This window comes from Mus pahari, chromosome 13 (assembly GCF_900095145.1).
Source record: "Mus pahari chromosome 13, PAHARI_EIJ_v1.1, whole genome shotgun sequence".
In the NCBI taxonomy this organism is placed as follows: domain Eukaryota; kingdom Metazoa; phylum Chordata; class Mammalia; order Rodentia; family Muridae; genus Mus; species Mus pahari.
Window position 1 is genome coordinate 63,090,561 of NC_034602.1, and position 24,057 is coordinate 63,114,617.

The 24,057-nt window shown below is 43.1% G+C and overlaps 1 protein-coding gene across 2 annotated transcripts in view; it reads right to left on the reverse strand.

Moving 5' to 3' along the window:
* Positions 1–1,123: 1,123 nt before the first annotated feature.
* The window catches only part of Tec (tec protein tyrosine kinase), a 109,067-nt gene continuing 86,133 nt past the window's right edge, over positions 1,124–24,057 (reverse strand). For both annotated transcript variants that reach the window (XM_029545250.1, XM_029545251.1), the window contains exons 10-19: positions 19,540–19,594; positions 16,813–16,892; positions 14,443–14,576; positions 11,287–11,361; positions 9,953–10,124; positions 9,353–9,569; positions 5,850–5,914; positions 3,023–3,141; positions 2,777–2,934; positions 1,124–1,781 (exon numbers count right to left, since the gene is read on the reverse strand). In XM_029545250.1, the coding sequence (XP_029401110.1) occupies positions 1,698–1,781; positions 2,777–2,934; positions 3,023–3,141; positions 5,850–5,914; positions 9,353–9,569; positions 9,953–10,124; positions 11,287–11,361; positions 14,443–14,576; positions 16,813–16,892; positions 19,540–19,594 (1,159 nt within the window). In that variant the 3' untranslated portion in view covers positions 1,124–1,697. The remainder of the gene's footprint in view (positions 1,782–2,776; positions 2,935–3,022; positions 3,142–5,849; positions 5,915–9,352; positions 9,570–9,952; positions 10,125–11,286; positions 11,362–14,442; positions 14,577–16,812; positions 16,893–19,539; positions 19,595–24,057) is intronic.

Sequence of the window (24,057 nt, forward strand, 5' to 3'; positions counted from 1 at the left end):
AGCACACCCTGGTTCCTCTCACAGCTCATCCAGATAAAAGGAGATGGGTGGGGCCTGACAGCAAAAATAGTAAGGCATGCTTGCCTATCGCTAGCTGCTTGAAGGAGACATGAGTTGTTGATTAAAAAGTGTGTATGGTTTTGTGATGTGGGGAGTTGGAAGGAATATGGCACATAATGACAAGAGTATTTCACTTCTATCCATTATAAAAGGAATGAGCTTAGCCTTCAGCGCACCCTTCAATATGGCGGCACAGACTCCTAACCAAACGGGTGGTTCTCCAAGGTCAGTGGGAAGCCAGCTCCAGCCTGTGTGCTCACCACATGCTCCAGGGTGGGAGGAATTGCAGGGGCTACTGACGTGGGAAGGAATAGCCTTTAACGTCCTCAGTTTTGGGAGCTCTCAAATACCAAGAACAGTGTGCTGGATAGGAAATGGTTTCTACTGATGGGAACTGGGTTAGCATCTTCTGACACTTGTGAGGAAAAGGAAACTGCAAGCGAAACTCACTCAGAGAAACTGGACATTAGGGTCTGGTGCAGGGCTGGGATGGAGACCTTCACTAATCCAGGGATTCAAGTCCAACCAGGCTTCTTGAAAAACACATAGCAGCTTGAAACCCTTTCTCCCTAGCTCCTTTGGCAGCATCCTGGACTCCTGTGGGAGTAAGCCATTCTGGGGACCTACTTAGATTAGATACCACTTGGTTCTAACACCTCTGGTCCAGAGCCCAGCACGTCAACAGGAGCATCTTCAATGTCCTGGGAACATTCTTAGGACTTTGGAGGTACCTAATTCTGACATGAGAATTCCCACCTAACTCTAATCAGCTCTGACCACAATACTCAGGGTCAGATAGTTCATCATAGACCATGCTGTGGCTCGAGAGGGGCAGGCACTTCTATTTGTACGAGTCCACTTGTGAGTCAAGTATCTTAACAACTAAAGGGCCCAGGCAGTCTTCTCTTCAGAAAGCCGTATTTGATCCCTGGGTGAGATAGAATTGGCAGCTGTCAGATTTAGGACTAGACATTCTCTAATCCTAAAACTTCCAGTTAAAGGCAGATCTCTGCAAGCTCGAGGATAGGATGGTCTCAGAAGACAAAAACAACAAAAATTTCAACTAAAGAGATAAACGTATGTTACTTATAAATATATAACTTTATATATTATATGTATTTACAATATATACAATATACAAATTTTTAAACATACTACTAAGAATAGGTTTGGAAAGAGATGTTTGCAAAACGGAGGATTACTACTTATTCGGGTGGGTCCCCGCTTTTCCTAGAACTCAGTGGTAGACAATACTCCAGGCCCAGGTTTATGTAGAAGCCAAAGGGCGTGGAAGAGATACTGGGACATGGCTCGCCCCCATCACAACCATCCTGGCTTCCTGCTAGCACCAGCTATATAGTCCCATGTTCATCTCCTAAGGCATGGGCACAGAGCCTGGTACATGGCTGGCACTCACACCCTTGAAAGAATGAGCAAAACAAGTGCTTCAAGTCACCAGCTCCGAGAGACCATCTGTGCAGCCGGCAAAGCAGCCACCGAGCTGAGGCTGGATCAGAAGCAGACGCGCTGGGGCACCCACGTTGTAAGCAGAGCAGTCTATCCTCCCAGGTGCCAAGTGAACTGCATTCCGATGGCACGCCATTTCTTCCTCTTGCCTTGGAAACTGGGGCCACCATTTATCTTCCAAAAGTTTCTTCACATTCAACTAGTTCATCTATTGTATGCAGCAAGTCTTCAAAGGAAGGCCTTCCCTCTGGTCTCTACAGTTAAAAGTCAAAGAGAAGCTATGAGTTTCAGAAGCTATTTCCCCAGAAAATTCTCACTGCTCAAATCCTGCGCAACTCTGCAGAGGCAAGACTTGTGGGGAATGGGAAACACAGGATGACCTCTCCTTGCCCTGGACAATTCCATAGCTGCTGAGTATCTTTTTGTGCCCTTGTCTTACTCATTCTGAGGGCCCTCTGTGACCCCCTACCCCATCTCCTCGTCCGCTAACCTCATTTCCCACAAAATTCAGACTAAGCTCTTCCGGTATACACACCATGTTTCTAACCAAATCCTCTACTTCGCTCACGCTGCTCTCCCCTCTACCACTTCCCACCCAGTCAGCCTCTGTGCACCCCAGTCAGTGCTGGTGGGAGGTGTTATAGCAAGTGACAGCTTTGGAGCCGGATGGGCCTCTGATGCTCTGTAGGTAACTGGCCCCGGGGCAAGTATCACCCTCATGAGCCTTATGGTCATAATACAAGCATCTATGCCTCAAAGGGTTACTCTGAAAACGAAATCTAAAGGACTGGATATGAAATATATGTGAACTGCAGCCTTTCAAGGGTCTCTCTGGGGTTTAATGTCGTCTATGGAGGTGGCATTTCAATGTTTCTAGAGATTAAGAAACCTAGAGACAATGAGTTTAAAGAAGAACCGTTCTCTAGAAAGTGAACCTTTCAACCCCACAGTTACTGGATGGAGAGGGGAGAAGCAGCTTCTCCGGGCTTATTCCCAAGGTCCTGATGGGGGGCGGGGGGTGGGTCCCACTTGGGAGTGAAGTATCAGCCTGAGTATATTAAGCTAACGATTAGCAATGTCTGTGTCTTCAGAGTCTTCTCAATATTCAGCACCGAGACAAAGCTTCCTGCTAGAGTTTGACATCCCTGTGCTGCTCACTGGGCTGCAAGAACTGTACCATTCCCCATCCGCTGGACCCAACCATGGATCGTTTTACAGACCAGAAAACAACATAGAGGAACAGCCGTACCTCTTGCCAGCACCCCAGCATCACCTCATACAAATATTTGGAAGCCAGCTTTGGCCGGTTGAGTCGGTGGCCTCGAGTAACCATGGTTACCACTTCGTAATTGGTGTTCTTTTCAAAGGGCATCCTGCCTTCTGTGAATATTTCCCACATTAGCACACCTACGAACATGATAAGGTTACTCAATGACGAGTCTGCTTCCTCTTCAGAGGGGAGGGGAGGAGATATGCATCGCATCATGGACCTTACCAAACGACCAGACGTCTGACTTGCTGCTAAAGCGGCTGTAATTAAACACTTCCGGGGGACACCACTTCACAGGGAACTTGGCGCCAGAGGAACTCGTGTACTGATCGTCCAGAACGTACCTAGGATGAGACAGACCATGGGTCACATCTTTGCACATCAGACAAAGATTTTCATTTTTCCCCTTACAAAGACAGACCAAGACAGTAACAGCAGTCTACCACGCATGCACCTGGCCGAATCAAAAAACGTTCAGCTCATGGCCTTGCCGGGTGATGTCTGTCTAGATCCTCAGTGTGAGTTCAGAACCTGAAAAGATGACCTAGTGTGTGGACTTTTATTGTTCTGCTGTTTTTCTTTCTTACGAGGCAACTGAGGCAGGATGCTATACAACTGTTGCAAACTTTTGGGGTATGTGTCTTTGTTCTCTGAACAAAATTTTATCCAAAGGCCCTGCATGCAAAATATCTGAAGAAGAGCTGCTTACAGGAAGTGGTAACAAGTAACTAGGGCTGCCCGTGCTCTGCGCCCCACAGCCCCCCAATTTAAAGCTACAGCATAGGTAAGCAATGAGCGCATAGCAAGAAAAAGATCAGAGGCAAAAAAGAGATGTAAGAAGATGGTAATATACCATATTTCTATACCATATTTCTATATCAGAATACTATCCCTACACACACACTCTCAAACCAAGCTTTATTCTCTTTCTATCTGAACATTTCCAGATCCATCCAGAAAGAAACATGGAAGCTGTAGCATTGACCACTGCTAGGAAGAATCTTTGATGAGTGACAGATGCAAGGACTCCAGCCCCCTCACTGTATATGCAGCAGGTATTTATCAGAGGGATTATTAATGTATTACATATTTATATGAAGTTAATGCTAAAACTGCCAGGAGCAAAGATTCAAATGAGCACACCGACTTCCTATCGTATAGACAAAGATGGTATCTGGTGAACAATGACACCTTGGGCAGGATCGAATAGTTGTTGGTCAGAGACATCTGAATTTACTGCATAAGGAGTAGTTCTACAAGGACTGGTAGAAAAGTACCAACTTTCTGCAAGCCAAATATATGGATGGCTACAAGACAGGGCAGGACTCCCCTTCAGGTGCTAAACATCTTTACCTAGAGCACATAGAGAGAACTGGGTAATCAGAGCTTCGAGAATCAGAAACTGCTAAAGATAGCATTCAGGCCGCCAAAGGCCAGCATCTTCTTGGGAGCTGGTGTTGGCCCGAGGACCTAACACTTCTCTGCCTTCTTGACTGTTCTTAGCTCTGCCTCTGGACCAGTTTCCTTGGCCCTCTTCTGGTTCCTGGGCCAGGTCACACTAATCCCAGACTTCAGGTGGCTGACTCCACTCTGGTTGTCCTGTGCTGTCCACTCAATGTTCCCATGCAAGAAAAGCCTTTCTGGTCACCAGATCCCCAGTGGTCGTCTCCACCCCCACTCCCAAGTTAGCGCTTTCACAGAAGACACTAGACATTTTCGGAGAAAGACCAGATAGATAATACAGAGGATTTCAGATTCTGCAGGGCACGCTGTCCCTGTGACAGCTCAAGGTTTTGCCTCAGCAGTGTGAAAGTGACCACAGACAGTATCAATAGTTGATCAAGACTGCAAGTCTCAATAACACTATGTTTTTTTTTTTTTAATGGACAGAGACTTAGATTTCAGATAATTCTCAGGTGTCCTGACATGCTTTTAGTCCCTTTTTTAACTGTTTGTAAATAAAAAGTTCATCCCCGACTCACCTGGTACACAAAAAGGCACAGACTGGACCGATAGGCCACTGTTTGATGACCCCCCTGCTCTGTCACAGTCATTTTCCCCAAGGCTATGTATCTCCTTTCTCCAGTGTTTACACTACATGTGGGATCAACCTTCAGTTTATTCACTGCTGTGGCTCACAGGGTGAGGCCCGTCACCCAGTAGACACCTGATTTTTAATATACACATGACTCAAGGGACAGAGGGAAAGGGATGGACAGACAAAATGCTTCTTAAAAGTCTATTCTAACACTAGTAAAAGTAGAAAAACTAAGAGATTAAAAACATTGCAAACAAGGATATACTAAGCTACGAAGCACTGGATCACCAAACAAATCGAGAGAGAGAGAGAGAGAGAGAGAGAGAGAGAGAGAGAGAGAGAGAGATTTAATAGGTTCTACTACCATCTAGTGGAAAGAATTACTAATGTCACAATAGTAGTTAGTCTCATTTACCCTTACAACAGTTGAAGAGATATTTCCTTATTGCTTTATTGGTGCAAATCATTCCCATGTTCGTTTTTTGTTTTTTTTTTTAAAGGCACAGTCTCATGTAGCCCAGGCTGGCCTCAAACTTGGTATATAGCCAGGAATGACTTTGAAATCCTGATTCTCCCATCTCCACCTCTAAGTACTAGATTACAAGCAAGCGTCACTACAACCAGGGCCCGAGGGCCTGAGTTTTTGTTTCAGTTTGGGGGGGGGGGTGGTTGCTTGTGGGCAGTGGGTGCATAGAGAGGACAGAGGCAACCTTGGATGGCATGGGCAGGAACACTGTCTGCCTAGTTTCTTTTCAACGGTGTAGGTTTCATCAATTACTCTAGGCTTCCTAGCCGGAGAGCCGCAGAGATCCACCAGTCTCTGCCTCCCCGGTTCTGGGACTACAAAGCATAAGCCACCACTTCTGGATTTTTTTTTTCCTGAATTCTGGCCAAACTCAGGCTTGGGGGGCAAGCAATTTACCTACTGAGCTATCTCCCAAGGCCTTCCCGTACTTACTCACTATTCAAAAATAATGTGACCATCACTTAAAAGCACACAGTACTCAGCCATACCTGGCCATTCCAAAATCAGATACTTTGACGACTCCTGCTTCATTCACTAGACAATTTCTGGCAGCCTGGAAAACAAGATTATGATGTTACATTTATTAAAAGGTCCTGCAATAAAGGAACAACAGAAGTTCACTTTCTACTAAATATAACACAGTCCACATCAGAAAGAACTGTACATGTGTTCATATAAGCTGTTTACATCCATACTGAAGGTACCTCTAACATAAATCTGAAGCAACCTGAAGAAAGACAGATTAGAAATGTCACAGGGCACTATGGCACTGTCTTTACCAACATCACACTTCATGAGAATCAACGGACATCCAACCTTCTTTCTGGTCCAGGCCTATTGTGTTACTATGTGATTTTCTAACTGATGTTGACAACACTCTTAAGTCTTCAATCTAGATTAAAGATGAATTCTCTCTAGGTAACAGTAGAAACACACAATCGTCATGGTGACCAGTAACCTGAGAGTGGTCACCTCAACAGCCAAAAGAATGGCCAAGTATAAACACAGGACCTGCTTTACTGTGTATGAGGTGGCTAATATATTAAGACATAATATAATCAGCTGGTAAAACACAAAGATATGTTATTTGGGGTTTGGTCTATTTTTGAATCAATCAAGAATTACATGAAGCAATACAATAATTTGGTAGAATGACAGAGTGCTTCTCAGAAGCAGAATATGGTATTTTTAACACCCCAACTGATGGGGCAAGGTTTCTCCCTTACTCTTTGGATGCTTATTTTTCCTGTGTGGCAATTCTCCAGAGCTCCTTTCCTCTGAGCACATTTAAGAGCCTCTCCCAAGTGACAGTTAATGCCCATCTCTTGAATTATCTGCACCTTCCTGGGAGGACAGCCATGGTACTATCACTTACAAGCCCATGAAACACTTTACTCGGAGAAAAGGCACATTCAACACTTCCTTTTGTCAGGGCAAAGGTTATGTCTACTGCTGTGCCTAAACGATCTGTAAAATAAAATTGTCTTTAACCTGTAAGTCAAGGACAGAAACTACATGGAATGCTGAAGACTGTTATCCACGTAAGACCATAAGCCATGTGTTCTCACTTCTGTCAACAAGGTTGGTTGTCCCAGATGCACAGGATGTGCTCGATCACATGTAAGCAGAAGGTGCATAGCTGGGAAGTACACTAGGATGTATGCTTGTCCCTGACTGAATGAAGTCAAAGTCCATAGTCTAATAGGTTTTCCTTAATAAGCACTGGGCTTATGTAATTAGCAGCCATTCTCTGGGAATCCCAGGAATGGACTTGGCCAGTGTCCACCATCCTGGCCAGAATTTAATAAAACTTGGTTCAAATTTGGCTCAAAAGTTGTGTTAGTAATCTTATTCTCACCTGGCAGGATTAATACTTTAAAGGGTGTTAAAACCTTCCAGGGTTTTATATCAGTATCACAGGCCAAAAAAAAAAAAAAATCAAAACTCACTATCAAGAAAATAAATTCTGCATGGATGAGAGCAAGAGTCATGAAAGTATTCAGTCTGCATCCGTTCTCCAAGAACAAAACTAGAACAATGCTTAATTCATGAGTTTCAACATGACAATTATCCGTTGTCATAACGACACATAATCATCAAAGCTAATGTTATATGTCACATCTACTTTACAAAGCCCATTGCCTCTGTTAAATGCTATGAACTTTAACATGGTGTTGTGAGCCAAACAATAAAGTGCACATTGCAGATCTAACTTTCAGAATGGATTAGGACTAGCCCACAACACACCGAGGAGATCAAGTCATCTTGCCAAATTCTCAGTTCGTTATTATGCTTTAAATCTAGAGATGACATCGGAGTTACAGTCCTGACTCTAATGGTAAGTTCTGGGTCCAAACTCCTCCACCATTTCACCGGCACCTGATGACATTTTATCCAGTTCCACTCACTTCCTTTACCTGTACAATGCAGATAGAAATATCATCCACTTCCTAATCAAAGGAGCTTATGGGACAAAAGTAAGGCCTGTGTCAGGTGAGGTTAAAACAAAGCACCCTGTTGCTCCTGCTCCAAGGAAACAGATCCACACTCTATCACAAGGCAGCTAATGCTAAAGGAGGGTAGACACAATGCGAATCCTGGCGGTAGACTAATCAAGGTAGATGGTTACTTGTTACAGTTACAGTATTACTTGTTACAGTTACAGTGTTGCTTGTTACAGTTACAGTGTTGCTTATTACAGTCACAGTGCTGCTTGTTACAGTTGCAGTATTGCTTGTTACAGTCGCAGTATTGCTTGTTACAGTCACTTGCTACAGTTACATTGTTGCTTGTTACAGTTGCAGTGCTACTTGTTACAGTTACAGTGTTACTTGTTACAGTGTTACTTGTTACTTGTTACAGTTGCAGTGTTACTTGTTACAGTTGCACTGTTACTTGTTACAGTTACAGTGCTACTTGTAACAGAGTTACTTGTTACAGTTACAGTGCTACTTGTAACAGAGTTACTTGTTACAGTTGCAGTGTTGCTTTGTCATGGATTGGTGTTACTTATTACATTGTTACTTTTTGTGGTTACAGTGTTGCTTGTTACAGTTACAGTGTTGCTTGTTATAGTTATGGTGTTGCTTGTTACAGTTACAGTGTTACTTGTTATAGTGTTATTTGTTACCGTGGTGTTAACTGTGAAGAATGGCTGGGGAGGGAAAACAGAAGGGAAAGAAAATCAGAGGGGAGAGGAGGAAATCTGAGAAACCTCCCCACCACAGCCCTTTAGAACTGGGTTGGGTTGTTTTTGTTTTTTCTTCCTATTATTTTCAGGAGTAATGAAAACTCCCATAATTCCCTCTTAGTTGAGCTCAGGATTTCTCTGGTAGTTTCTGTTCAGCCCATAAAGCAAAAAAGAGCTTGAGACTCGGGCTGAAGGTCAAGGTTAAGCCTAACTTCCTCATTTCTCACAATAGGCAAGCCACTTTCACTTCTCCTGAAGCTAACACTCTTTTTTTTTTTTTTTTAAAGCTTTAAGATTTATTTATTTATTATATGTAAGTATACTGTAGCTGTCTTCAGACACTCCAGAAGAGGGTGTCAGATCTTGTTACGGATGGTTATGAGCCACCATGTGGTTGCTGGGATTTGAACTCCGGACCTTCGGAAGAGCAATCGGGTGCTCTTACCCACTGAGCCATCTCACCAGCCCGAAGCTAACACTCTTATCTATAACACAATGACATCAAATAAATCTGTTCAGACTAGCTGTCTCCTGGGAATCTCCCAGAGCTCAAATAATTAATTCACGGAAACTTGCTTGGAGATAATAAGTCTGTATGCTATTAGATTTAATAAAGGTCTTTTCCTTTGAAATTATCAAGTGATTGAAATTTACTAAGTTTGAAAATAATGAAATCTCATTAAGGACAAAAACAGGCAACTAATACAACACAGCTCTCTGTGTAACCCAACGGGACAATGGAATCCAGCCAGGGTGTAGGAAGCCACAGCAGTGGGAGACCAGGGGACTCTGGTTACCTACCAGGTCTCTGTGGATGAAGCTGTTTCTTTCCAAGTATTCCATCCCTTCACAGACATCTTGACACATGCTTAGCAGCATGTCTCTGCTGAAATGGCCTTGTCTCTGCCGGAGGAAATTCAGAAGGCAGCCCCGTTCCATGAACTCGGTAACGATGTAGATGGGCTTCTGCTGGGTGCATACGCCATAGAGCTGTACCAGCTTGGGGTGTGTCAGCTTCCTGGGAACAACGACAGACACACAGAAGAGTTACCACAGGAAAACAAACCAGCAGGCATATGTGCTGGGTGGGGCCAGTTTTGAATACAAAAGAGGGGAGCTGGTGGAAGCTAGAAACTTACATCATGGGTGCTGGAGATATGACTCAGTGGATAAAAACACTGGTTGCTCTTCCAGAGGACCTGAGTTCAATCCCTAGCACCCACATGATGGCTTACAACCACCTGTAATTCCAGTCCCAGGGGAATCTGATGCCCTCTCCTGGCCTCTGCAGGCAATGTATACACATGATGCACAGACATACATGCAGTTAAAACACTCATACACATAAAACAAATAATAATAATAATAATAATAATAATAATAATAATAATAGAAACTTACATCATAACTTTAGCTTCCTCTATGAAATCCTCTTCACACATGGCCCCTTCCCGGATAGCTTTGATGGCTACTTTGTACTGGGCCCGCCACTTGCCAAGCCTCACCACTCCAAACAGTCCGCTCCCCAACTCCCTCATAAAGGTCAGCTCTGATGGGTTAATCTCCCACTTATCTGTAAGACAGACAAGGAAAGGGTGTCTTTACAAAGGAAACGGCCTAAAGCCACGGGGACAAGACCAACCCCACAGCCTTGAATAACACAGTAATAATTATTACAAGACACAGAACAGAATTACAGCCTGTACCCAGACACCCAGACACCCAGCCTGCATAGCCAGTGAGAACCCCCACAATGGCAACTATTTTAGCAGTGACATATTTAGTTTTTACCTATGCAAAGTTTTTATAAATAATGATGAAAACAGAAGATCTAGTGTTGCTATAAAGTACAATCATCTAAAAACCCATTCTGTGAACATACTAAAAACAGTTGTAAAACTTGCACCCAGAGAACCCTCCTCACTGGTGCCTGCAGGTGACCCCAGTAGGGTGAAAAGCTGGTATCTCTGCCTCTGTCTGCATCTGTCTCTTTTACTTCTGGTCACATACCTGTACAATGTCAGTATGTTAATCATTCAAAGAGCATCTATGTCAGACCTGCTGATAGCTAACTTACCTCACCCCTTCTCATGGATAAAGGCAATGAGAGGTAGGAGGAACTGAGGCGTCTTACAGGTTTATAATGCCCTATTCTGGATACTCCGAAGACACTAAATGTCTCCAAGACCTGTCCTAAACTTACAGTCTACCTCAGATTCCATGAATAACCACATCTCCCAAGGGCAGACAGCCCACCAGGTACAGGTACAGGTAATGATTCACAATAGCAAGGCTGCAGCCTTGAGTAAGAACAGTCAGCTCCTTAGAACCAGCTGGTCCCCTCAGGCAATAAAGACTTCTTCGGACCACCTTGCAGGACTAGATCTGAGATAATAATCAACCAGGCCACACTCGGACCTCCTGACTGCCCTGCCCCAAGCCTTTCTCTGGTGCAGCCATTGATGGGCGCAATCAGGGGACATTTTCTTCAGTCTCTCTTCCTAAGGCTCAGTGGCTAAGCCTCCCCTCTCTGCTTCTCACCACTCTGCATCCTTAGCTGGCACTGTGCGACAGGTGGAATTGCATAGGCTGTCAGGGCTGCCGGGGCCGAGGCTTGCACTCTAGAATTCTGGTTACAGTTCCCCTGAGTTGAATTCTACAGGTCTCCATTCGTCTTGTAGAGCTGGATTCTTTTCCAAGAAAACTGGCCAACGCCACTACAAAGGGAGCCTTACCGTAGCTGAAGCCGGCAGTTGTGGGAGCGTTCTTCCCCTTTGTACTGACCGGGTACCGCAGCCTGGTGACAAGCCCTAAAAATGAAAGAAATGATTGCAGCTGAATTTTATCTTAGTCATTCTACTCAGTCAAATGCTAAACAAGAAAGCCCAAGAAACACCATTCGCTTATTACTGAAGCTTTCTCTTCATAGACACATGGCACTGCAGGGCAGGCTTTCAACCGTTCCGCTCAGTTCCTTTTTAATACAGTGTTTATCTGGCGCAAGGCTAGCTTCCTCTCTCCTCTAATATTGTAAAGGATATTAAAAGATTCCCAGTGCTTACTATCAGTGAGTTTATAATCTTTTTAAATATGAGATCTGAACTATGAAAGAGGATTTTATTAGTCAGCTAAAAATTAAAGCAATTCACCTGATGTAACTCAGTGTTCCTGACTTTAGCACTAAAATCTAGGTGTGGATTATCAGCCACTGGAAATCAGTGAGCTAGGTCAAATCATGTAAGTGGCCTAGAGCTCCAAAGAAGAAATGGGGGCCTTCTCCCAGGAATACCCAGACAGGGCTATACTTCTTGTATACAGTGCATTTCATACTTTACAACTGTGTGGGCATCTGGATTGATCACCATTAATAGTCACTGTACTCCCCTCAAAGGCCTGGTTTCTTATATGAAGCAGGCACTAAATACATGTCAGATAAATAAATTAAGATAGTGGTAAAAATTTAAACATAGAAGAACACAAAGAATAGGAAAAGAAATACAATAAGAGTAAGAGACGATCAGAACAGGGTTATGAAAACGTTTTTGAAAAACTGTTAAGAATTAATTGCTCAAGTTGGTTTGGTTTGGTTTTGATTTGGGTTTTTTTGTTTTGGTTTGGTTTGATTTTGGTTTTTCTCTGTTCGTTTTATTTTGTTGGTTTTGTATAGCCCCGGCTGTTCTAGAACTCAATCTATAGACCAGCTGTCTCAAACTCAGAGATTGCCCTGCCACTGCCTCCCAAGCACTGGGATTAGAGGAATGTGCCACCATGCCTGGCTTAATTGCTCAAGTATTGAGCACAGAATTTCAGAAGACCCAGCAAACCCACTTGTAGATGAGTATGCTGATGGAAGGAAACCCCATTTCCATGGAAACACGTGAATACAAGATTATCATCTGTCAATAAAAAGGAGTGGACACTTTCTCTGATTGCCAGCCATTGCTTTAAATTTTCAACTTCCTCAGGATTTCTTTCCGGGGTCTGGGGCATGCTTGAGCAGAACACACAAGGCAATGTCTAAGAGTATGCTCAGTGAGTCCATCATAAAAACCAAAACAACTATAAAACCCCTGGGGATTCCCATGGTCCATCGCCATCAGCCTCTCCTCTAGTGTCACTGCCTCTGGAGCTGGTGCAGACCCAGGCTGCATCTGGGTTTCCACAGATGAAGGAGAAACCTTGTCAAAGTAGGTGTGGTAAGACAGCTTCCAAGACTGTCAGCTAGAGGGTCAGCTGTCTATCTCACCTTTTAGCACCATTACATTGACACTGGCAATAATTTAAAAACTAAACACAGATTTCTAATTAGACTGGATACCTATCACTTAGGCAAATATTATCAAGGCTCAGCATAATAATTTACGTACAATTCCCATAGGTCAGGCCTTGATCATCTTTATCTTTTCTGATTATTTCCACGAGGAATGCACAATACATGAACAAATGTAAAAAAAAAGTTACAATGTATCAAAATAAAAAACAAAACAAAACAAAAAACCCAGCTACAGTATAAATTGATATTTCCATGAACTGTTCAGAACAGACAAATCTACTAAGACAGAAAGTAGGTTAGTGGTTGCCTGGGGCTAGGCTGTCGAAGACAGGGCATGAGTGACTGCTAATGGGTACAAGACTTATTTGTGGGGGGATGATGACAGTGTTTGAAAAATTAGATTATGGTGATATGACTGTTGGCACACCGTAAACCTTCTAAGAAGTGGTGAATCCTGTGTTTTAAATGGATGAATTTCTTGGTGTGTAAATTACATCTCAATAACTCTTCTTATGCTCTGTATATGGAAATAAATGACCTCAGAGAACAGCAACAGACATTGTAAAGAGGGCCTTTGAGTAAAAACTCATAAGTCAATTTTCCAAAAATGAAATTAAGTACCCGCCTATTGGACACACTAGTTGTTTTCACTGTTAAAGCAAAAAAAAGGCTGGAAACCTGCTTGTGGAAGCCTTATTTCTTGCTGTTTGTTTGGTGTTGGGTGTAACACAGATTCAGGCTGTTGAAAAAGCCTGTGGGACATTTTGTCCGATCATCTGTGGCCTTCAGCGGTTCACGTCTCGGTGGGTCAGCTTTAGCACGGGACCACAGCAATGTTCGTCCCAAGAAAATCATCCCTTTTAAACCAGACCTTTGCTGGGGAGAGTAAACTCTGTTCTTCTCCTGGGCTAGTGTTGTGAGACAGGATACTTTCCAGGTGTAATGAGCCATCGCTCCCAGCCAGTCATGTGACCAGGAGGGTCTCACCCACCCCATACTCTACATACCATGTGACAAAGCCAGGGTGCTCAGTAGATTAGCTGTATTGAATACATATTCTACTGAAGGCATCTTTAGTTTTTACTGCTTTTATCAGGACATAACCTCACTATGAATTGCAAAAAATGTATGCACTCTGTTTCTTGGAAAGCTTTAGCATAAACGGAACCCCTGGCTCATCTGAAAGCATCTATGATCTCTCCATACACATTTTTCACATTTACTTGATCAGATGGGGGAGGGGGCTTCCTTGCGTTGTTCAGACTGGCCTTGAACTCTCTGACTCACAAGATCCTCCAAACTCAGCCTCCTAGGTTGCTCTTAAAGTAGGCACATCTTGGAATTTGAGTTTAGTGCCAAGGCTAAAAACCACAGAGGTGGGGGATATCCACAGACATTAAGGCCCTGGAGTCCCGTGATGGAAACACGGTGTTCTATGAAATCTATTGTGCTTTCTGGTTTTTCTTTGGATACAGAATGTTCTTAATATGCAATAATTTTACATCAGTCACACTTTAGAGATAACTGAAAAAAAAAAAGTCTACCTTTTGAAGAACCCATCACAATATCTGAGCATATGGTCACTAATACTCAATACGGGTCTTCATAGCTCACTCACCTGCCGCATTGTGCTTGTGATATTCAATGATCTCAGGAATGGACCCAAAAGCGTGCTTCTCTGCCAGGTAATACTTCTTTGGGGATGTTGCTGTTTCCTTTATGTGATAGTGTCTGAAACCTGATGAGCCCTCTCTATTAGAAAGACAAAAGAAAACGGGGTTACATCCAGCATAAGAGAATTGACATAAATGTTTTCAAGGGTACATAGATAATAAATTAATAAATCCAGGCCTTTTATATCAATACTTGGGGGGCAAAGGCAGGAACACATAGATTCCTTGTGAGTTTGAGGCCAGCCTTATCTACAGAGCGACTCCAAGTCAGCCCAAGCTAAACAGAAAAACCCTGTCTCAATTAATAATAATAATAATAATAATAATAATAATAATAATAATAATAATAATAAAATAGTTGTTGGGTTTTTGTTTTTAATTGTTTTAAATTATCATATAATAAAGGTGGTTATACGTTCTATGGTTGTGATGGCATTACAAATCATCTATGAGAGAGGTCAAAATAAAGAAGACCCAAGTAGAAAAGGAGCGGCTAAATTGGACCAGTCTATATACTCTCAGTGATTTAAAATTGCTGGACCAAAGGTACGCTACGTTGGGAGAGAGCAAGGCAGGAGATCCACCTGGGGAAGATGTAATGAGACAGACATATGTACGGCACATGAGCACAGGTAACCAGCCATGTGGCAGATTGTAGGTTAAAATAAATGGGTTATCTTAAACTACGATTCTAGAGAAGAACCTAGCTGTATGCCCAAGGTATTTATAAATATACTCTGGGTCTGAGTCTTATTTCTGGGAGCAGAGGGCTAACTTCAACCATCCAGGTAGTACTAACAGAACATCATTTGTAGACGGTATCCATAGGGCAATCTCTGTAGGATCTCTTTCTACGGACTCCTTTCTATTCCCGACACAAATATTACTTTTCCTATGCCCTAAGCTTCTCCGCTCACATCAATGGGTGGAAGTCTTGAGAGTGGTCACAATAATAACTCGCTGCTTGCATGGGAATGGAAATGAGACCATGAGCCATCAGGTCAGCAGCAGTGGAATTTTAATTTGCTGTTCGTTTCTGTCCTGCAGAGACCTAGACGTGCAGTGCCTAGAACCCTCTCCCTTCTCAAAGGGAACGGATTAGACTTAAGCAGAGACAGCGCCCCCTGTAGGTATCTCTGTAGAATACCGATCTCTAGGCATTCTGCTTTCAAATGCTTTCCAGGTGATGCATAATTGCTCTTAAGGTGGAGCTTGGGTTCCTCGGCCCTGAGGCGACCTGGAGTCAGATTCTACATCTGTCAGCCTGTCGTAGGCACCCCTTCTCCCTTTACCCTGTCATCTCTGTCATTCCACATTTACCTCAGACCTTCCCTGTGCTTCTCTGCCCTCACCATCTCCTCTCACTGTTGAGTCAGCAACTCTCCCTTCACTCAGGTTTTTCCTGTCTTGCTATAAAGTCTCAGCTTAGATGTCACTAAGGAATAACTGAAATGTGTCTTAGTGCCAGCCCCTCCCCCCACACACACATACATTTACACTACCATGGCTGCATACAGGCCTGTCTGTGGCCCTCATTAAGCTACCAAAGCCCACTCTACTCAATGTAGCATCCTTTGTGTATAGCTCAGGGCATTATAATTATCCAATGAACATTACTAAATCTTCCATAGCTATTCTCAACATACATGTTGTATGTGTATGTTGTTTGGGTATACATATATACACATGCATGTAGACACACACATACACATATATGAAGAACTATAGGGAAATTTTCTGGAGAGAAAAAAAAGAGTACATAAAATAGGTCAGGATTTAGAACTAAAGATTACATTTTTTTTTCTAATGCTGAAAATTCCTATTTGAAAATTAGGGACACATAGCAAGCAACATGGGAGGCAGTCCTATAAAAACACTGAGTTAAAAGGAAAAAAAATGTAGCTCAAGCAGATGGAATGCCTGCTATGAAAGTGTAAGGACGTGAGGTCAGGTTCCCAGCACTCTGAGAAAGCTTAGATGTGCCGGTGTGTGGCTGGAACTTCAGTGTTCTGCAGGGTCGAAGGGCGGGAAGAGGCAGACTGATCCCAAGAGCCCACTGGTCGGCTAGGCTAGCCAGTGGGTGAGCTCCGGGTTCAGTGAGAAACCCTGGATGAAAAATTAAAACAAACGAGATAGAGAAACCACTGAGGAAGATATTTGGAAGCCAAGCTCTCAGCCCACCTGCACATGCGCACAGGTTAACACACACATTCACAACATGCCCATGCACCCCACACAGAATAACAGAAAACAAATGAAAAACAAAACAAAATAACAAAAGTAACCACTAAAAACGCCAGAGCATAAGGACTTACCCCCCAAACTTTGTGTAAAGGGAGACTGTGTACAAGCCTGGTTGACTGGAGTCTCTCACCATAAAACCACCTTCTTTATCCTAAAAACCAAATTAAAAAATTTCCTTTTTAAAATTCCAGTTACTAATGCCCTGGCAAAGATTCAAGAGTTTAACTTCATTGTTTTATGATCACCATTTGTGTAGAAAATTCTGCTGTCAACAAGAGCAACTGAATAGAGCCCCCTTGAGTCTTCCACACACATGACTTTCTGCCCGGAACTCCTGGGCTAGAAAGGACTGGAGGAGGCACACTCCAATTCCCTAACTACTGCCTCTCACCCATGCTAAAGCAGCCCGCAGCTAGTGTCTCAGGGCCTCTGCAGCGTTACCAGGCAGGTCCCATGGTGCTGTAAGCCCCGGGCTTGTGAAAGCAAGCATTGAGAATCTATTTCTAGGTTTCAGATCATGCCATCCCCATGCTTGGTAGGAGCTTTCAATCCCTCGCAGTATCAATTCCTAGCACACAACCTTTATCCCGAAAACACCTCAGTGCTCTTTATGAGAACATGTTTCAGTACCCTTGACTTCCTGTGTTGTTCAACATCTAATGCCATACATAACACAGGAGGGGGGGGGGTGACTCCAATAGAAATTCAAAACATGCAGACAACACTGAGTAATGGTTACATTCCCACCAGACCCCCATTAAAGGGCAGGAAATGGAAGTTATATATCTCAGACACTTCTCTGTCAATGGTACCATATCCATATCTGTTCTTTAGCTTTCATATTTCTTCAAGACGAAAAATGTGTTTCAGAGTCGAAAAGTAACTTTTACTCTTATTTATAAGAAAGACAATGGAATTAAAAGCCTCCCAAGTCTATCTGATAACAATTTGAAATATTAATTATGATCATGAATTCATTGGTTAAATAATAATAATAATAATAATAATAATAATAATAATAGCTACCATGTTTGAAAACCTAATATTTTTAAATGTATCCTCATATGTAAATGTATTTAATGCTCATTTGAGTATTTAACAGCCATTTGAGTAATACACTTTCTTGTTTTTCTTCTTTTACTTCACAGGTAAGGAGAGGAGACACAAAAAGATGAGATAACTTTCCCTGGGTCACCTGACTAGTCAGTAGCCAATGAGACAAAAGAGAATTTGAAGGCCAAGCTGTCAAGGTACCAGACACCGACAGCTCTGAGTGTGTAGTCTCTGGGAAACCTGTAAGGATCCTAGGGTGGGACCAAGCCTTGTAGTATAACCTACACTCAGTGCTCGGTGAACCTTGGTCACACCCAGAAGAGCCAACGTCTTGAACTATCACAAAGTAAAACAACTGGAAGGTAAATGTGGGAGCTGAAACCTCGGCTTCTAGGCCAACTTCCCTACCCTACAGACCTGGAACATGAACAAAGCCTCCCCAAGGCACCCAGGCCCCCTCAGCTCAGCACAGTTTCCCCTTTGCATATACTGCATTTCCCTCTAATTTTACTTTAAGGTTCGAGAAATTCATCGTGCTTATTACAATAGGTGACTACATGTTATTAAGTTTTCACTTATAAATTACATCACATAATATTAAGGTAAACGAGTCTAAAACAAATAAAACCAAGCAAGCAAGAAAATATATTGAAACGCTAAAATCAAAGCAGCAGATGAACCATCAGAAGTTTAGTAAACGCTGCTCAGGGGCGGGTGGTCCCTCACAATGCAGATTCCCGTGGGCCCATCCACAGTCGGCTCTACTCCAAAGAGCTGAGTCCTAAGCCTTAGAATGTGCCTGTACTTTGACATACTATGGGTTGACACTGGTCATTAAATTAAAATATAGTCATCAAGGGGGCTCTAGTTCAGTGTGACTGGTACCCTTACTAAATGAGATGACAGAAACAGAGACAGAAATGTGTACATGGAGAAAAACAGTGATGAAGTGGGGAGGGTGGGCAGCTGTCTCCAAACCAAGGAGAGGGACTTAGGCCCTCCATCACAGGTCCCAGAAGCAATCAATCCTATTGAACATTGAAAGAGACCCCTCTGCACAGTGGGGGGGTTCCCTCCTGGACCCTGGATTAGAAACAAATTACACCCAAACACCTGTTTTTACAGAGAGATCATTTGTTAAGCAGGAAAGAAAAGTTAAAGTGGTTGATTTCTGACTCCTGGAGAAAAACACCAGTGAATGAGAAAAAAGGGAAGGTCTGTCTTAGAATGGGCTAGGATTCAGTGGTATAATATTTAATTGGTCATGTTAATTTGGTGAGCCGAAGGTGGCTTTTGATTGCCAGACTTGAATACTGTGATGGCTGGACCTTCATAGTCAGGAGGACAAAATGGCCAAATAAAGGAATGGACCTTGGTGGCTAGCTTTAGGACTATAATCTAACGTTTTTTAGCCAGGCAGAGGGAAAGGGAGAGAAGGGCAAGGCCTGCTAGAGCCATGCCCACCACACTCAAGCTGGGCAGAGTCCCTTCAACCATGTTGTCAGGGATGGACTGTAAGTGATGAAATTCTGATGTTTGAAGTTCACTCGCTTTGTGGCTCCTTGTTCCAGTAAACTAACACCCCAGTATTCTCCTTTAAGTGATGTGAAAAAGACAGCTTGTATCTTATTTATATCACAGCCCCTTCAGGCCCCAGCAATAAGTATAAGGAACCACACATGAAGGATTCATTAAAATTAACCTGGGCTGAAATGCGTCTTGCAAACCAAGGTTCAGTTACTTACTTCCGTTCTGAGGAGCTGCTCGGCTTTGCTTCTGTTAGTATTTCTGCAGTACCACCTGATCAAAAAAAGATGCTCATCAGGTTCTGAAAATTACCTTTCATGCATAGTACGACTCGAAAGCTAAGATGGGAAACCAATACCAAACCCATCAATAAGATACACAACCTTGGTAAGAACACTCGAAATCTCAATAGGAATGATGTATTATGAATATACCTCAAGGCATTTCTTACCCGCATGTGTTAGATGGGATCAAAGGTTATTTGTATGTCACAACCTGAATGCATCACAGGATATCTTTGCAAATCAATACAAGTTCTCTGTGTCTGGGCATGGAGGTGCCATATTTCATCAGTCCTTACCATTTAACAAAAGAATCAGTTCCCATGTTTTACGACAACATTCATAGCAACAATGAATTTTGTTCCAATGACTAACCCATGCAGGAAATGTCACTTTACATTACTGTCTTGAATTCTAACTATTCCAGTCCCCATCTACCAGTGTGGCTGGTCATCGGGTCACTGTGGTACCAGTTCACTGAATTTCAAGGGTCAAGAAAGAAGGAGCAACCTCGAACAGCCATCCAGGTACTCCAGACTTCCCGATGTCAACTAGACCCTGTGGTGGTTACCCTAGCCTCCACAGCGAAGCTTTTGAAAAGCCTCTGTATACAGCCATCTTGTCCTTACCCCCAGAGATAGTCTACCCTTCAGCTTCCCCCAGTATCATGCCTCCATGTAACTATAAGCAAATGGACCCCAAAGTGTATGACGAAGATCATTTTCTCTGGCCTTCAATTTTAAGTTTGCTTTGCTAGATGTTTTGAGTTGGCAATAAATCCTCCGTCACTGTCAAATTCCTAAAAACCTCAAAAGTCCTAAAGTCACTGGGGTCTCTTTGGTCATCTGAATTTCCCACTATTGTCCCAGCCTAGTCATTAAAGATCCTGTTGGGTAGCAATTTCTCTGGGATTGAAACATTCCATCCTGAAGGAAGCTCCATAACACAGAAGGTAAAGAAGTCAAAAAAGCTTCAGGAAGTCCCTGAAACTGACCAGATTTGCTGATCCACTCCCTCTCTAAGAACAAACAGTAAAAGATTGCTGAGAGTCACTCATGGGCATGACAAGATGAATGAAAGACTCTCAGGTCACCAAGAAGAAGCTGAAACTAGCTAAGCTGTCTGAAAGAGGTTTGGACCAAAGGAGTCACTTGGGAAGAACACTCTTCAGTCTGTGGAGCTGCCCACAGGATGAGCAGTGTGCTCTAGGTTCCCATGCTGGGGTGGGCTTTGGTGAAGTATCTATCTTGGAGTCATATCTGTTCCTGTAAGTGACCCCTCACCCATATTCCCATAAGTGATCCCAATAAAACTCACTGGTTTGCCAAGTTGGATTTTGGTCTGTTGTGAGTTCAGTAGAAGTGTGCGTGTGTGTGTGTGTGTGTGTGTGTGTGTGTGTGTGTGTGCTGCTTTTGGCCTCAGACAACTTAAACAAGAGAATTCAAGGCTCCTCCCGATTGGGAAAGGTAAAATCACAACGAGCAAAATACAAGACAAGAAAGCCATCTGTCTGTCACCTGAATGTTTCTAGAGAGCACCTGGATGCCTAGTAAAGTGCAACACCCTGTAATGACTTTAGAGCCTGTGGTGATGAGCCAAGGTTAGGAAATGAGGTATTATGGTCAGTGCAGTCCATATGATCAAGCTGTTAATGAATGCAATTGAAATATGATAATAAACTGGAAGAGGTTCATTTTATCTCTAAAGTTTTTCTGATGGCATAAGAAATATTTGTCAGATGCCTAGAACTGTCACACACACACACACACACACACAATATGGTTAAGAAAAGGTAGCTAGTTATACACTATAAACTAACAAGATGTGTAAATTAGAAAATTCTTATTCCTCAACAAACAGGAGGTCCAGTTTTAGATCTCCACGGTGAGAGCAAGCGAGGGAGGGTTCAGGTGCAGGAAACTTGGAGAGCTACAATGTGGCTTTAAGAAGATAGTAAGATAACCAGAAAAACAAGGTGGTCCTCCCCTCACACTGTAAATCCCAGATTCCAGGAAAGGATAAGGGCATCAGGAGAGTGAGGATGCTGGCCCAGGAAGCTGCTCTTAGTAACCTGTTCTAGAGACTTGTTTCTACAGCATCCGTGGACTCCTGAAAGTGATCTTTCCATCCTTACATCCAGACTGTGGTTTCTATTCACACCAAAGGGACTCTAATAAGCACGAGCATAGCAAGCAAGGCTCTGGAAGGCCTTCCCCTTCACTAGTCCCTCTGCCTTGTATTAGATAATATCCTAAGTGAGGTCTGTTCCCTTATTTGGCCACTTCCTCCTCCTGAGGCTGACAACCAAGGTCCCATGATCAAGGTATTGAAGTCCAGCAATCAAAAGCCCCCTTTGCTCACCTAATTAAAATTAAGCTCCTCATCCAAACACAGTTTCCCCATTTACCTTTATAACCTGCCATGTGCCCATGGGTCACATGTTCCTCTCTTCTATCTAGAGGTGGTCTTTGTGCCTCTCTCCCCCTTCCCATGGGACAAATACCCCTTCCTCCCTCTCCCTTGTTCCCTTCATCTTCTTCCTCCTCCTCTATCTCTCTCCTGTCTTTGTCTCTTGTTCCCTGCCCCTTGTCCCTCTGGGGCAAATAAATCTCCTTTGTGCTGAGAACTTGGTCTCAGGGTGCCTTGTGCCAATACCCTTTACACTCTGTGTGCCAAAGGCCTGTGTGCTGGCAGCTTGGTGCCCAGAGTAGCACTATTGGAAGGCTGTGGAACCTCTCACCGAAACATCCTTACAGGAAATTCTTGTACCATAGGGGCACATCTCTGGCGGGGAATAGAGTGACCCTGCCCCTTCCTCCTGCCTTTCCAGTTATGATCAAACAGGTCTGCTCTAGTGCATGTTCCCATCACGCTTATTTTCTCACAACAGTGCTAAAACAATACTATCACATATCATGGAGCCGAAACTCCAAAACTGCAAGTCAAAATAATTTTTTTTTAAACCAGGGATTTGTTACAGTGATATGCAGCTGAATAATATTAATATACAAATGCAGACCCTCTAGATATATTGAGTGATTAACAAATAAATAGATGAGTTACTTGGTAATAGACTGGTAATAGCTATTTCATAGCAGCTCTTGTCTGTCTGTCTGTCTGTCTGTCTGTCTGTCTGTCTGTCTCTCTCTCTCTCTCTCTCTCTCTCTCTCTCTCTGTGTGTGTGTGTGTGTGTGTGTGTGTGTGTGTGTGTGTGTGTGTGTGTGTGTATGTGTGTATGTCTGAACCTCTAGAATTGAACTTCTAGTATCCAAACTGTTGAGAGGTATACAGGTCAAACTACATTACTGAAAACCCTGGTAGACCTGGGTCTGACCCAAGAACAGCAGAGATCTGGAGTTCCTAATTGGCCCCAACAAACAGAAACATATTCATCTCAATCTCCATGAGGACATGGAAGATGTGTTACTAACCCAACAAATGTGGGCAAACCCCAACAAAACAGAACCAAGCATAGGGAGGCACAAAGCATGGACTCTGAGGACAGCCTTCAGCCTCACTGCCCGGCATAATGCCAAGCTGGACTCCCGTCCCTGGCAGATGCTGAGGGATGCCCACACTGGAGTCACCAGGAAGAGAAAAAGTCTTCAGTGAGATTACATTTCCAAGTGGCACTGTGACCCAAACACTCGTATCCCAGTTACAAACTCCAGGAATACAATCCTTACTTGACATCCTGTGAGCCATAAGGAATCTTCATAGTTACACCAAGATTGTCTGGCTTCCATGAAATATATTATCAGTAGTCTTTGGTCCTGTCATTTCAGATCAGTTGAAGTTTGAGCCTTTGGGCATATTCCGTGTTTCTAAGGATTTTGTTATAGTTTCCTAAGACATATTTAAGAGCCAAACCACTGTAGTTTACATAATTATCCACTAAAATAAGGAAACTACAGAGAAATTCAGAGTCATTAATGGCAACTGTCATTAAGAAAGTCTCATAGAGTGCACTGGAAAGACCTAGCTCATATAGCCCACTATGCCCAGGGTACCTACCACATATAATCTACTACAACCTCCTCTCCCCGGACTACATGAAGTAGGCAACAGCTCTCAAGTGCTATGTTACAAACCTATGCAGTATGCCACTACACAAACAGTAAAAACCACTATAGCATAGAGTAAGCATTTGCATATCTACATATACAGAAAACACAAAGATAATGGGCAATAAGTGTTCTTCAGCTCCATCACAATCTTATGGAAAGATGGTCAAGCACACAGTCCATTTGGTAAAAATGCACTATATAGTACATAATTGTGCACCATGTGCCTCTCTACTTCTAACGTCACATTAAAGGACCATACCACTGATGCTGGGGTTGTCAGACCCTGGTGGTCCGCTAGATTTTGAGATGCCCATGTCATCACTGAGAGATGAGCAGAGAACCACTTGTTGCTTTAAGGAAGTAAATGTCATATTAACATGCTGCCTCA